This window comes from Anolis carolinensis, unplaced genomic scaffold (assembly GCF_035594765.1).
Source record: "Anolis carolinensis isolate JA03-04 unplaced genomic scaffold, rAnoCar3.1.pri scaffold_10, whole genome shotgun sequence".
NCBI lineage: Eukaryota > Metazoa > Chordata > Lepidosauria > Squamata > Dactyloidae > Anolis > Anolis carolinensis.
The window spans coordinates 8659251-8675304 of NW_026943821.1; the positions used below are offsets into that span (position 1 = coordinate 8659251).

The 16054-nt window shown below is 43.1% G+C and overlaps 1 protein-coding gene across 2 annotated transcripts in view; it reads left to right on the forward strand.

Moving 5' to 3' along the window:
* Window positions 1–1635: 1635 nt before the first annotated feature.
* LOC134293741 (uncharacterized) overlaps window positions 1636–16054 on the forward strand; it is a 28262-nt gene continuing 13843 nt past the window's right edge. For both annotated transcript variants that reach the window (XM_062962264.1, XM_062962265.1), the window contains exons 1-3: window positions 1636–2573; window positions 2666–2736; window positions 11914–11992. In XM_062962264.1, the coding sequence (XP_062818334.1) occupies window positions 2118–2573; window positions 2666–2736; window positions 11914–11992 (606 nt within the window). In that variant the 5' untranslated portion in view covers window positions 1636–2117. The remainder of the gene's footprint in view (window positions 2574–2665; window positions 2737–11913; window positions 11993–16054) is intronic.

Consider the following 16054-nt stretch of genomic DNA (forward strand, 5'->3'; position numbering starts at 1 on the left):
AGGGCAGTTAAAAGCTGATAAAGATCTATCATTCAAAACTAAAATTAGGGTTGTCCATACGATCATATTTTTATTTTTATGTATAGTTGTGAAAGCTGGACAGTATAGAACAGTGGTTCCCAACCTTCAGGCCTCCAGGTGTTTTGGACTTCAGCTCCCACAGTTCCTAACACTTTGTAAGATGGCTAGGATTTCTGGGAGTTGAAGTCCAAAACACCTGGAGGCCCAAAGGTTGGGAACCACTGGTATAGAAGGTGGATTGGAAGAAGATCAACTCATTTGAGATCTGGTACTGGAGAAGAGTTCTGGGAATACAATGGACTGCTAAAAAGAAAAGAAAAGAGGTCCTAGAGCAATGGTTCTCAACCTTCCTAATGCTGTGACCCCTTAATACAGTTCCTCATGTTGTGGTGACCCCCAACCATACAATTATTTTTGATGCCTCTTCATCACTGTCATTTGGATACTGTTACAAATAGCAATGTCAATATCTAATCTGCAGGATGTGTTTTCATTCGCTGGACCAAATTTGGCACAAATACCTGATATGCCCAAATTTGAATACTGGTGGGGTTGATTTTGTCATTTGGGAGCTGCAATTGCTGGGATTTATAGTTCACCTACGGTCAAAGAGCATTCTCAACTCCACCAACGATGGAATTTAACCAATCTTGGTACACAGAACTCCCGTGATCAACAGAAAATACTGGAGGGATTTGGTGAGAACTGACCTTGAGTTTTGGAGTTGTAGTTCATCTACATCCAAAGAGCACTGTGGACTCAAACAATGATGGATCTGGACCAAATTTGGCACAAATGCTTAATATGCCCAAATGTGAAAACTGGTGGAGTTTGGGGAAAATAGACCCTGACATTTGGGAATTGTAGTTGCTGGGACTTATAGTTCACCTACAATCAAAGAGCATTGATCAGCCTCAATGTTAATAATAATATGTTCGACTTGTGATTTTGTGATATGAAATCTAGCATATCTATCTTGTTTGCTGTGTCATAATAAAATAATAATGATGATGGTTGTAAGAGAAGAAGAGACCCCTTGGGTCATTTAGCCCAACCCCCTTCTGCCCTTGTGCCGTGGGGGCCGGATAAATGGCTTCGATGGGCCGCATTCGGCCCCCGGGCCTTAGTTTGGGGACCCCTGTCTCAGAGTGTTGCTTCTTATTTACTGTTCTGATTTTTGAGTTTTTTTTTAATACTGGTAGCCAGATTTTGTTCATTTTCATGGTTTCCTCCTTTCTGTTGAAGTTGTCCACATGCTTGTGAATTTCAATGGCTTCTCTGTGTAGTCTGACATGATAGTTTATGGAATAGGATCATGACTTTCCAAGTCAGGACTACACAATCAAACAGGAACACACACTTTCAAGCCAGGAATAGGACTTTATTATCACTTTTTAGAGGCTGCATGGCCATCTGTGCAGACAGCTTTAGTTGTGTCCTTGTGCCTGGGAACTACAAGGGCAATGTTCCTGGGTTATGCATGTGTGTTCCTCATTGCTTTTATCCTAAAGACACAGGGAAAGTGGATTACAGGGCAAAAACTTTGTCCTGGCAAGATAAACATTGTCATCCACCCAAATGGGCAATTTGGAAGTCCCTAAACAGACTGAGAAGCGGAGTGGACAGATCAAAAGACAACCTGGTTAGATGGCACTACCTGGAGGAATCTTCCACCTTGTGTGACTGTGGAGCTGAACAAACAACTCCTCATATGTGTGCTTGCCCACAATGCCCTACCTCATGCACGAAGGAGGAGTTGTTTAAAGCTACGGACAATGCGATTGCTGTTGCCCACTTTTGGTCCAAAACGACTTAGCTGTTTGTGATTCCTTTATTTTATCACTTTTAAACTTATTTATTATGCAATGCTTTGGACACGAAATAAATAAAACAAAGTTTCTAGGACGCGAGCAAAATTTATGGAATAGGATCAATACTTTCCAAATCAGGACTACACAATCAAACAGGAAGACACACTTTCGTGCCAGGAACAGAACTTTATTATGACTTTTTAGAGGCTGCGTGGCCACCCGTGCAGACAGGTTTGGTAGTGGACTTGCGCCTGGGAACTACAGGGCGATGTTCCTGGGTTATGCATGTCTGTTCCTGATCGCTTTTATCCTAAAGGCATGGGGAAAGTGGATTACAGGGCAAAAACTTTGTCCTGGCAAGAGAAACATCGCCACCCACCCACTGTGGCACACAAAGTTTGGGTCTCATGGCCCCTGAGTCCACCCTTCAAAGCAGAAGAGCAGAAAAGGGAGATGCATGGGGCCACTCTTCCTTGCTTCCATCCTGCTGGGGGCCCCTCCCTTCCAGGAGCATCTCCAGGCTGCGGGTTGTTTTCCTTTGAAAAGGTTCCGTTCTTGCCATGGAGACCAAGGGTTCTGAGAAGCCACAAGTCAGTTGGCGCTGGCATTGCCTTCCTGAGCACCAAGATGGGCAGAGAGCACTCCAGACAGCTCCCACTGAGGCCAGCCGGGAGCGATGCCTCTGCGCCAGAAGTCCCTCCGCGTGCCCCCCGATGGACGGCCCTGGACTCGTGGTTCAGGGTAAGGACCGCACCCCCCTCCCGCTCCCTTTGGGGCCCCGGGGCCAGCTCTGTTCTGGCACTGAGGGCCCCCTTCATTGCTTCCCTCTGCAGAAGGTCAGGACGAGGCGCTCGCTTCGCCGCGTGAGCCCCGAAAACGTAGCTGTTCCTGTGGATCCTCCAAGGTAAGCCCTGGCCCCCCGTTCCCTTCGGGGTCCCCCCACCCTAAGGGAAGGGAAGGTAAAGGTTTCCCCTGACGTTAGGTCCAGTCATGACCGACTCTGAGGGTTGGTGCTCATCTCCGTTTCTCAGCCGAAGAGCCAGCGTTGTCCGTAGACACCTCCAAGGTCATGTGGCCGGCATGACTGCATGGAGCGCCGTTACCTTCCCGCCGGAGCAGTACCTATTGATCTACTCACATTTGCATGTTTTCGAACTGCTAGGTTGGCAGAAGCTGGAGCTAACAGCGGGCGATCACTCCGCTCCCCGGATTCGAACCTGGGACCTTTTGGTCTGCAAGTTCAGCAGCTCAGTGCTTTAACATACTGAGCCACCGGAGGCTCCATCTTCTATATATATAAAAGAGTGATGGAATCAGGGCACCGGACAAAACAACAAAACTACAGGCTCCCCAACCTCAAAATTTGACAACACAACCCATCATCCACGGCTCTAGGTTGATACAACAAAAAGAAAAGAAAAATGAAGTCCTAATTAGAGGGAAAGGAATAATTGTTTTTATCCAATAGCTGCCAGTTAGAGGGCTAAGCTCCACCCACTTGGTCTCCTAGCAACCCGCTCAGCCCAGGGCCTCAGTTTCGCTGTTTAGATTAAATTAGCAATGGTCAGAACATTATAGACTCATCTCTGGTTGCTTGAGAGTTTGTATTAATGCTATGACATTTGACTCTCATTTAACCGACACCCGAGGGGAAGTGGTTGATGCCGGATAACTGAGAGTTGTCTCTGGTTGCTTGAGAGTTTGTATTAATGCTATGACAGTTGACTCTCATTTAACTGACACCCGAGGGGAGTTGTTGATGCCGGATAACTGCGAGTCTTTGGTTGCTTAAGAGTTTGTATTAATGCTATGACAGTTGACTCTCATTTAACCGGCACCCGTGGGGAGTGGTCGATGCCAGATAACAGAGTCGTCTCTGGTTGCTTGAGAGTTTGTATTAATGCTGACAGTTGACTCTCATTTAACCGGCACCCGTGGGGAGTGGTCGATGCCAGATAACTGAGAGTCGTCTCTGGTTGCTTGAGAGTTTGTATTAATGCTATGACAGTTGACTCTCATTTAACCGGCACCTGTGGGGAGTGGTCGATGCCAGATAACTGAGAGTTGTCTCTGGTTGCTTGAGAGTTTGTATTAATGCTATGACAGTTGACTCTCATTTAACTGACACCCGAGGGGAGTTGTTGATGCCGGATAACTGCGAGTCTTTGGTTGCTTAAGAGTTTGTATTAATGCTATGACAGTTGACTCTCATTTAACCGGCACCCGTGGGGAGTGGTCGATGCCAGATAACAGTCGTCTCTGGTTGCTTGAGAGTTTGTATTAATGCTGACAGTCGACTCTCATTTAACCGGCACCCTTGGGGAGTGGTCAATGCCGGATAATTGAGAGTTGTCTCTGGTTGCTTGAGAGTTTGTATTAATGCTATGCCCCATAGTATGCCATCACATGGACTAGACATTAATACTGAAATGCAGCCATTGAAAGCAAAGACCAATGCAGTTCAAACTGAATTATATGGTCAGCATAGACCCATGTAAAGCAGTCCAAGGCCGTTCAAACCGCATTATATAATAATAATAATAATAATAATAATAATAATAAGGCAGTGTAGACCCATATAACACAACCCAATGAAATGCAGTGCAAGAGCCAACACGGCCAACTTGGTATAGTAGCGGGGTCTGGAGGTGGTTGAATTTGCTATCCAGGAGTTGTACTTCACCCGTATCCAGAGAGCACTGAAGATAGATCTGGACCAAACTTGGCACACAGACTCAACATGCCCAACTGTGAATATTGGGGAAGTTTTGGGGGAAATGACCCAAAATTTTTGGGAAATTGTAATCCGCCTACATCCTTCATATTATTACTAAATATCATTGCTATTGATTACAGCAGCCTGGGGGAGGCACCTTCCACTCAGCCCTGTCTGGTCCTTCTTCAACTCCCTGGACAGGAAGGGAGGGGGTTCAATCAGGGCCACCTAGCACCTCCAAACAAAGGATTCCCCAGGGAGGAGGCAGCCAGGCTTTGAAGCTGCAAGGCCATTACATGCTAATCAAGGTGACTAATAACAGCAGGTATACCTGCCACACCGAGACTATTCAGTGTATTCTAGCTCACCAAACTTGGATTACAATAGGAAGAAAACGGCTACACTTTGCGGCTGCAAGGCTATTCACTGCTAATCCACCTGGCCAACAAACAAATCCAAAAAGTCACAGCAACGCAACACGTGGCCGGGCACAGCTAGTTGACTACTAAAAGGCAAATTCCTCCCACCTCAAAATCCCCACCTGCCAAAATTTGCATATCCCTGCTCCCTCCCAGGGGCCCCTCCCTCCTCTCACTCCCCAGCCAATCCCCTCCCACATGCAAATTCCTGCCACCTCACAATCCCCACCTGCCAAAATTTGCATATCCCTGCTCCCTCCCAGGGGCCCCTCCCTCCTCTCACTCCCCAACCAATCACCTCCCACATGCAAATTCCTGCCACCTCACAATCCCCACCTGCCAAAATTTGCATATCCCTGCTCCCTCCCAGGGGCCCCTCCCTCCTCTCACTCCCCAACCAATCACCTCCCACATGCAAATTCCCCCCTACCTCACAATCCCCACCTGCCAAAATTTGCATATCCCTGCTCCCTCCCAGGGGCCCCTCCCTCCTCTCACTCCCCAACCAATCACCTCCCACATGCAAATTCCTGCCACCTCACAATCCCCACCTGCCAAAATTTGCATATCCCTGCTCCCTCCCAGGGGCCCCTCCCTCCTCTCACTCCCCAACCAATCACCTCCCACATGCAAATTCCTGCCACCTCACAATCCCCACCTGCCAAAATTTGCATATCCCTGCTCCCTCCCAGGGGCCCCTCCCTCCTCTCACTCCCCAACCAATCACCTCCCACATGCAAATTCCTGCCACCTCACAATCCCCACCTGCCAAAATTTGCATATCCCTGCTCCCTCCCAGGGGCCCCTCCCTCCTCTCACTCCCCAACCAATCACCTCCCACATGCAAATTCCCCCCTACCTCACAATCCCCACCTGCCAAAATTTGCATATCCCTGCTCCCTCCCAGGGGCCCCTCCCTCCTCTCACTCCCCAACCAATCACCTCCCACATGCAAATTCCTGCCACCTCACAATCCCCACCTGCCAAAATTTGCATATCCCTGCTCCCTCCCAGGGGCCCCTCCCTCCTCTCACTCCCCAACCAATCACCTCCCACATGCAAATTCCTGCCACCTCACAATCCCCACCTGCCAAAATTTGCATATCCCTGCTCCCTCCCAGGGGCCCCTCCCTCCTCTCACTCCCCAACCAATCACCTCCCACATGCAAATTCCTGCCACCTCACAATCCCCACCTGCCAAAATTTGCATATCCCTGCTCCCTCCCAGGGGCCCCTCCCTCCTCTCACTCCCCAACCAATCACCTCCCACATGCAAATTCCCCCCTACCTCACAATCCCCACCTGCCAAAATTTGCATATCCCTGCTCCCTCCCAGGGGCCCCTCCCTCCTCTCACTCCCCAGCCAATCACCTCCCACATGCAAATTCCTGCCACCTCACAATCCCCACCTGCCAAAATTTGCATATCCCTGCTCCCTCCCAGGGGCCCCTCCCTCCTCTCACTCCCCAACCAATCACCTCCCACATGCAAATTCCTGCCACCTCACAATCCCCACCTGCCAAAATTTGCATATCCCTGCTCCCTCCCAGGGGCCCCTCCCTCCTCTCACTCCCCAGCCAATCACCTCCCACATGCAAATTCCCCCCTACCTCACAATACTCACCTGCCAAAATTAAAGCACTGAGCTGCTGAAGTTGCATACTGAAAGGTCCCAGGTTCAAATCCGGTGGGAAGGTAACGGCGTTCCATGCAGTCAGGCCGGCCACATGACCTTGGAGGTGTCTACAGACAACGCCAGCTCTTCAGCTTAGAAATGGAGATGAGCACCAACCCCAGAGTCAGACACGACTGGACTTAACGTCAGGGGAAACCTTTACCTTTACCTAGTCAATGTTTATGTAGTCAATGTTTTCAATACATTGCAATGTTTTGGTGCTAAATTCGTAAATACAGTAATTACTACATAATGTTACCGTGTATTGAACTGCTTTTTCTGTCGATTTGTTGTAAAACATGATGTTTTGGTGCTTAATTTGTAAAATCATAACGTAATTTGACGTTTAAAAGGCTTTTCCTTAATCTCTCCTTATTATCCAACATTTTTGCTTATCCAACCTTCTGCCAGCCCATTTATGTTGGATAAGTGATATAAGGAATGCAATTTTACCACACCATTGCATATAATGTGACATGAGCATCCACAGATTTTGGAATCCATGGAGAGAGCTGTAACCAGTCAACAGTTGATACTGAGGGGGGCTCACTGGATATCAGTAAAGCTGTACGTTGGTATTAATAATATATACAGGGAGAGGACAGGAATAAACAGTTTTGTGTGTTGGCAGCATCATACAACACATATGGAAAAAATTATAAAAAGTATCAAAATGTTTCAACTGACTGTAAAAGTGTGAGGCATGAACCATGTCTTGTACAATGGTGCCTTATGTTCTTGGGGCTCATTCCAGTGGTGGATATGATCAGGGACAAAAAGGTTACTCCAAAAATATCATATTTGATTTATGGCAAGTCTCCTTGAAACTCCCTCCTCAACTCTCTTTGGACTTTACCTTTTCACACTTCCAGTCACATTTTAAAATTATTTTCCTTTGTTCAAAACTTAAATCTGAGGCTGGATCTATACTGCCCTATATTCCAGGATCTAATTCCAGATTTTCTTCTTATCCCAGATTATATGGCAGTAGGGACTCATATAATCCAGTTTAAATCAAATACAGTAGAGTCTCACTTATCCAACATAAACGGGCCGGCAGAATGTTGGATAAGCGAATATGTTGGATAATAAGGAGGCATTAAGGAAAAACCTATTAAACATCAAATTAGGTTATGATTTTACAAATGAAGCACCAAAACATCATGTTATACAACAAATTTGACAGAAAAAGTAGTTCAATATGCAGTAATGCTATGTAGTAATCACTGTATTTATGAATTTAGCACCAAAATATCATGATATATTGAAAACATTGACTACAAAAATGCGTTGGATAAACCAGAACGTTGGATAAGGGAATGTTGGATAAGTGAGACTCTACTGTAATATGGAATCAGATCATGGGATATAGGGCAGTGTAGATTCACCATGAGGCCCCTTCCACACTGCTCCTATATCCCAGGATCTGATAGCAGATTATCTCCTTTGAACTGGATTATATGAGTCCACACTACCAGGTAATCTGGAATAAAAAGATAATCTGGGATCAGATCCTGGAATAAAGGCCAGTATAGATCCAGCCTGAGATCCCTTCCACACTGCCCTGTATCCCAAGATCTGATCCCAGATTATCTACTCTGAACTGGATTATATGAATCTAAACTGCCAGATAATCTGGGATAAGAAGATAATCTAGGATCAGATCCTGGGAATTAGGGCATAGATTCAGCCTGGGGCCCCTTCCACACTGCTGCTATATCCTAAGATCTTGATTCCAGATTGTCTGCTTTAAACTGGAGTATATGAGTCTACACTGCCAGGTAATCCAGGATAAAATAATCTGGGATCAGATCCTGGGATATAGGGGCAGTGTAGTTCCAGCCTGAGGCCCCTTCCACACTGTCCCTATATCCCAGGATCTTAAACCAGATTATCTTCTTATCCCAGATTATATGGCAGTGGAGACTCATATAATCCAGTTTAAATCAGATAATCTGGAATCAGATCCTGGAACATAAGGCAACGTAGAAGGGACTTGATTTCCATTATTAATTCCAATGGGTTTAACATGGGGGGGGGGGGGAAACAAACCTCAATTAAAGTACAGTAGAGTCTCACTTATCCAACACTCACTTATCCATCATTCTGGATTATCCAACGCATTTTTGTAGTCAATGTTTTCAATAAATCGTGATATTTTGGTGCTAAGTTCGTAAACACAGTAATTACTACATAGCATTATTTCGTATTGAACTACTTTTTCTGTCAAATGATGTTTTGGTGCTTAATCTGTAAAATCATAACCTAATTTGATGTTTAATAGGCTTTTCTTTAATCCCTCCTTATTATCCAACATATCCGATTATCCAACATTCTGCCAGCCCATTTATGTTGGATAAGTAAGACTCTACTGTATCTGTTTTTAAGTGTGTATTCCTTTTTTGGGACACCCTGGTTAGAGCACGTTCAGATGGAAAGTGGGGCTCTTAATACAGGAGGATTAAAGACATAATAATCTATCCACGCTGACATTTCTATGCAGTTTCAAACCAGTATTGTAAGAGGGAAAATGCAGAAAATCCTGGAACAAATTGGAAGCCTGGAAGGGGAGGGATTTGCACCAATTGCAGAGCCTTGATCATTTAAGAAGGTTGCTGGAGTTTTCAGGAGTTTGTAGGAAGCTGTATGTAAAGGATAATCTTCGATTGGGAGGAGGGGAGGGGACTTGATCTCTCCTCCATGCAATTGGGATAGAGGGTTCCCGATTCTCCCCGTTTCTCTGATAGATATATATATATATATATATATATATATATATATATATATATACCGTATATACTCGAGTATAGGCCAGGTTTTTCAGCCCTTTTTTAGGACTGCAAAAGCCCCCCTCGGCTTATATTTGAGTTAGGGTCCTGGCCGGCTTATATTCGGGTTGGCTTATACTCGAGAATATATGGTACATTTATTATTTTACTCTATTATTGTTGTATTTATTATTTTACTCTATTATTGTTGCATTTATTATTTTACCCTATTATTGTTACATTTATTTTGCTCTATTATTGTTGTTACTATTACATTTATTTTAATCTATTTTTATTATGATTAATACATTTATTTTTTCACTCTGATCTTCTTATTACTATTACATTTATTATTTTACTGCATTTATTATTTTACTGCATTTATTATTTCACTATTATTATTAAAAGTATACATAAGCGCATTTACTTTGAAGAAGATGAGAATAATGATTTAATCAGAGTTAGATTAAATTAGAGCTTTATGTAAATATTCAAAAACATTTAACCTACGGATGCCTCAATTAATGTAATTTTATTGGTATCTATTTTTATTTTTGAAATTTACCACTCTCGGCTTATACTGGAGTCAATGTTTTCCCAGTTTTTTGTGGTAAAATTAGGTGCCTCGGCTTACATTTGGGTCGGCTTATACTCAAGTATATACTGGTGTATATGTGTATATATATATATATATATATACTAGCTGTGCCCGGCCACGCGTTGCTGTGGCAAAGTGGTGGTGGTATTGGGTAAAAATTGTTGTGTAATTTTTATTTGACGTTATTTGTATTTTTTAATTAATTTTATTGTAAGTTATCTTTTTATTTATTATATTTTATTATTTTCTTGTATAATTTTTAGTTATTTTTTTGTTATTATGGTATTTTATTGTATTAATTTTTTAGTGTTTTTAATTATTTTTTAGTGTTTTTTATTATTTTTTATTGGGTTGCTAGGAGACCAAGTTGGAGGAGCTTAGCCTTCTAACTGGCAGCAATTGGATAAAAGCAATTATTCCTCTCTCTCTAATTAGGACTTTATTTTTCTTTTCTTTTTGTTGTATCAACCTAGAGCCGTGGATGATGGGTTGTGTCGTCAAATTTCGAGGTTGGGGGGGGGCCTGTAGTTTTGTTGTTTTGTGGGTCGCCGTGATGCCATCACTCTTTTATATATATAGATATATATACACACACACACACACACACACACACACACACACTAGGTTGGGAACCCAGCGATGCCCGGGTTATTTGAAAAAGGCATGATTTGTTTTTGATTGTTAGGTATTCTCAGTTTGGAGTGGGTGAACTACAGTTCCCAGAATCGTAGGTCAATTCTCCCCAAACCCTCCCAGTATTCAAAATTGGCCATTTTGGGTCTGTGTACCGAGTGTGGTCCAGATCTGTCGTTGGCTGGTCATCGCCTGGCTGCAGTGCTCTCTGGATGGGGGTGAACTGCTACAACTCCCAGATTCCAGGGGCAATTGTCCCAAAACATCTGTCAGTATCCATCACAGGTTATGTTGAGTCTGTGTGCCAAGTTTGATCCAGATCCGTCGTTGGCTGGGTTCAGTGCTCTTTGGATGCATGTCAACTACAACTCCCAAAATCAAGGCCCATTCCCACAAACCCCTGCAGTATGTTCAGTTGGTCATGAGACTTCTCTGTGCAAAGTTTAGTTCCGATCCATTGTCGGTGGGGGTCACTGTTTCTCTGGATGCAGGTGAACTATAACTCCCTTTTCCCCAAACTTAAGTAATATGCTCTTTTGGTTATGGGGGCTCTGTGTGCCAAATTTGGTCCTGGTCCATCATCGGAGGGGTTTGAAGTGCTCATTAATTGCAGGTGAACTATAAATCCCAGTACCTACTACTCCCAAATGTCCAGGCCAATTCCCTTCCAAACCGATCAGTATTCAAATCTGGGCATAACAGGTATGCATGGCAATTTTGGCCCATAAGTTTTTCTCATGAGTTTTTCTTGAGCATTTTCAAGTTTTTTTCAAGCTGTTCTGAGTCCTTTTCAGGTTAGAAATATACCGTGTTTCCCCGAAAATAAGACAGTGTCTTATATTAATTTTTGCTCCCAAAGATGCTCTAGGTCTTATTTTCAGGGGATGTCTTATTTTTCCATGAAGAAGAATTCACATTTATTGTTGAACAAAAAAAAATGAACATTTATTATATACTGTACAGTAGTTGTCATCACAAACCAGCATAACCAGACAAACTGTGAATCCTATCAAGAATTTCTTGTTATTACCATTATTTCCATGTACAACACTCTATGGTATGTACATTTACCAATCCTGCATGCTCTGGTGTTCTGTTTGGCAGGCATGCTTCCAAACAAAACCTTTGCTAGGTCTTACTTTCAGGGGAGGCCTTATATTTAGCAATTCAGCAAAACTTCTACTAGGTCTTATTTTCTGGGGATGTCTTATTTTAGGGGAAACAGGGTATGTAGTAAATCAATAAATAATACATTTTCTTGTCCCCTTCCAGTCCTCCGGAGACACAAGGAACGCGCGCGGAGGCGCCCTCTCCCCGGACGCTGATAATTGAAGTGAGGCCAGCGTCCAAGGTAAGGAAGGAGGCCTCTCCCTCCCACGAACCTTTGAGAAATAGTTAAAAACAAGATAGGTTTTGTAGGCTTATTCTTAAGCTGAATTTGTTTTTAAGATGGAACAGTTTAAAGTGTAACTCCAGAGAGAGAGAGAGTGCTAGCGCTTTCATAGAACCATAGAATCATAGAGTTGGAAGAGACCTCATGGGCCATCCAGTCCAACCCCCTGCCAAGAAACAGGAAATCACATTCAAAGCACCCCTGACAGATGGCCATCCAGCCTCTGCTTAAAAGTCTCCAAAGAAGGAGCCTCCACCACAGTCTGAGGCAGAGAGTTTCACTGCCGAACAGCTCTTTGGATAGCATAGCTGGATGGCCATCTGTCGGGGGTGCTTTAAATGCGATTTCCTGCTTCTTGGCAGGGGGTTGGACTGGATGGTCCATGAGATCTCTTCCAACTCTATGATTCTATGATTCTAAGCAGTTGACAAAGTGGAGCTTTGGGCAAGTTGGTGTAGTGTGTGCATTCATTCAGTCAGCTGTTGACTTATTATGACTATTATGGGGCCGGGCTATGGCGCAGCTGGCTAGTAACCAGCTGCTATAAATCACTACTGACCGAGAGGCCATGAGTTCGAAGCCCGGGTCGGGTTAATGGCCTCCGACCATTAATAGCCCTGGCTTGCTGTTGACCTATGCAGCCCCGAAAGACAGTTGCACCTGTCAATTAGGGAAATTTAGGGACGCTTTATGCGGGAGGCTAATTTACAACACCATAAAACTGCCAGCAAAACACGAGGAAAGGAATGCGGAAGTACAGCCACTACTGGACGGTGAAACAACAGCTCCCCCTGTGGCCGGAATCGTGAAGCTGGAAAAATGTTAAAAATGCCTCTGAGTCTGTCTAATGTATGTTGTTTGTCTGTTGGCATTGAATGTTTGCCATATATGTGTTCATTGTAATCCGCCCTGAGTCCCCTTCGGGGTGAGAAGGGCGGAATATAAATACTGTAAATAAATAAATAATAAATATTAATTTCATAGGATTTTTTAAGATAAGGCATACTTGGAGGTGTTTTTACCAGTTCCTACTCTGAAATCTAGTGTACAACACTTGATATTTATTGTTTGCTCCCAATCAACGTACTAACCTGGGCTGACCCTGCTTAGTTTTCAAGATCAAGCACAAGCTGGTACCTTTAATATATTTAGGTAGGGACCACTTTTTTATGGACTAATTTCATATCTGATGAAAGCTCTGCACTTGATATTCACGAAGCATTAGTGACATCTATTTATATTCCGCTTTTCTCCCACAAAGGGACCCAAAGCAGCTTCCAGCTTGTTATAATGCAATTAAATGCAAAATAAAACCAACAACAATCAACAACGAATGCAGTATAAAACCCACAACAATCAATAATAAGCAATTAATAAAACATAAATAGAATTCTACAGTTGGAAGAGACCTTGTAGGCCACCCAGTCCAATCCCATTCGGCCAAGAAGCAGGAAAATCGCATTCAAAGCACCTCCAACAGATGGCCCTCCAGCCTCTGCTTAAAAGCCTCCAAAGTAGAAGCCTTCATCACACTCCAGGGCAGAGAGTTCCGCTGCTGAACAGCTCTCACAGTGAGGAAGTTCTTTCTAATGTTCAGGTGGAATCCCCTTTCCTGCAGTTTGAAGCCATTGTTCCGCATCCTAGTCTGCAGGGCAGCAGAAAACAAGCTTGCTCCCTCCTCCCTATGATTTCTCCTCACATATTTATACATGGCTATCATGTCTCCTCTCAGCCCTCTCTTCTGCAGGCTAAACATGCCCAGCTCTTTAAGCCGCTCCTCATAGGGCTTGTTCTCCAGACCCTTGATCATTTTACTTGCCCTCTGGACACTTTCCATTTTGTTAACATTTCTCTTCAATTGTGGTGCTCAGAATTGGACACAGTATTCCTTGGTTTGACCAAGGCAGAATGGAGTAGAATAGCATGACTTCCCTGGAATATCAGAATAGCATGACTTCCCTGGATCTAGATACTCCTATTGATGCAGGCCAAAATCCCATTGGATTTTTAAGGCACTGCCACAGTGTTGGCTCATGTTTAACTTGTCCACGAGGGCTCCAAGATCCATTTTGTAACAACAGGTACTTGCTCTTATAATTGAAATACACTACCACATTGTACAGACTTTCAGAATGAAAATTGGATTTATTCCAGGGATTGTTATTTTCATCTTAAAAGCTTAAAAAGGATGAAAGTATATAAAGTCTGTGTTGCAACATCTGTAGAGAATAGTGTAAATGAGGCATGGGCAAACTTTGGCCCTCCAGTTGTTTTGGACTTCAACTCCCACAATTCCTAATAGCCGAAACACTTGGAGGGCCAAAGTTTGCCCACACGTGGTGTTGATCTTCAAGTCTTCAAATCTTAGTTCAAGGTAACAAGTCTAGCTGTTTTATACCTTCAGTTTTCCCATCTGTGAAATGGTAATGTGGTCCTCATAAAGGTCGCAAGATAAGCTTCTCACTAAAGGTGATTTGTAGTGTTCCACTCAGCGCCCTCCCAGGCTCCCACAAAACTCCCACTGGCTCCCACAAAACCTCCTAATCCTGGCTCTAAGAATTACAAAAAAATTAAAACCAGGACAGTAAATAAAGAATAACAATTTGAAAACAGGTGAATTGCAGACAGGAAACAATCAGGGCCAGCTAACTCCTCCCAACAAAATATTCCACCAAGCAGGAATCAGCCAGGGTTCAAAGCTACAAGAAAAGTCCACAACAGTCCCATATACAGTAGCGTCTCACTTATCCAACATAAACTGGCCGGCAGAACGTTGGATAAGTGAATATATTGGATAATAAGGAGGGATTAAGGAAAAGCCTATTACACATCAAATTAGGTTATAATTTTACAAATTAAGCACCAAAATATCATGCTTTACAACAAATGGATAGAAAAAGCATTTCAGTACACGATAACGTTATGCAATAATTACTGTATTTACGAATTTAGTACCAAAATATTACGATTTATTGAAAACATTGACTACAAAAATGCGTTGGATAATCCAGAATGTTGGATAAGCGAGTGTTGGATAAGTGAGACTCTACTGTAATTGATTCCACTATCACACAGAATAAAAACATTATTCCTAATACAGTAGAGTCTCACTTATCCAACATAAACGGGCCGGCAGAATGTTGGATAAGCGAATATGTTGGATAATAAGGACGCATTAAGGAAAAGCCTATTAAACATCAAATTAGGTTATGATTTTACAAATGAAGCACCAAAACATCATGTTAGACAACAAATTTGGCAGAAAAAGTAGTTCAATACGCAGTAATACTATGTAGTAATTACTGTATTTATGAATTTTGCACCAAAATATCACGATATATTGAAAACATTGACTACAAAAATGCGTTGGATAATCCAGAACGTTGGATAAGCGAGTGTTGGATAAGTGAGACTCTACTGTATTTAGGTGCTTCATTTCCTAGTTTTAGGTTAGATTAGGTCATTGTGCCTTCAAGCCATTCCTAACCATGCCATCCCCTCCATCAAACTGGTGTCCCATTTTATTTTATTTTATTCTAACTGATCTTATTTTTATCTGATTTATATGTTAACTGAGATTTTATGATTTACTGTATTGTTTTGGTTAAGGTAACTGTTTTGTATAACTGCTGATTTTATTGTGTTTGCATTGCAATGTGTTTTAACTAATTTATTGTTTTGTATTTTGGGCTTCTGACCCATGTAGCCTCCCAGAGTCCCTGCCGGGAGATGGTGGCGGGGTAGAAAAATAAAGTTACTTACTTACTTACTAACTTATGGTAATCCAATCACAGGAGTTGCTTGGCAAGACTTGTTCAAAGAGAGGATGCTGCTGCTTTCCTCTGAGGCTGAGAAAGTGTGACTTACCCAAGGTCACCTAATGTATAAGTATCATCGATGGAGTGTACCTACAGGGAATACATATGAGTGGCTATAAAACACTTGTATACTTCGTCAATGATACTTATACATTAAATTTATTTACTTGAAGAACTTGCTACAGTGGAAAATTGGCTATTT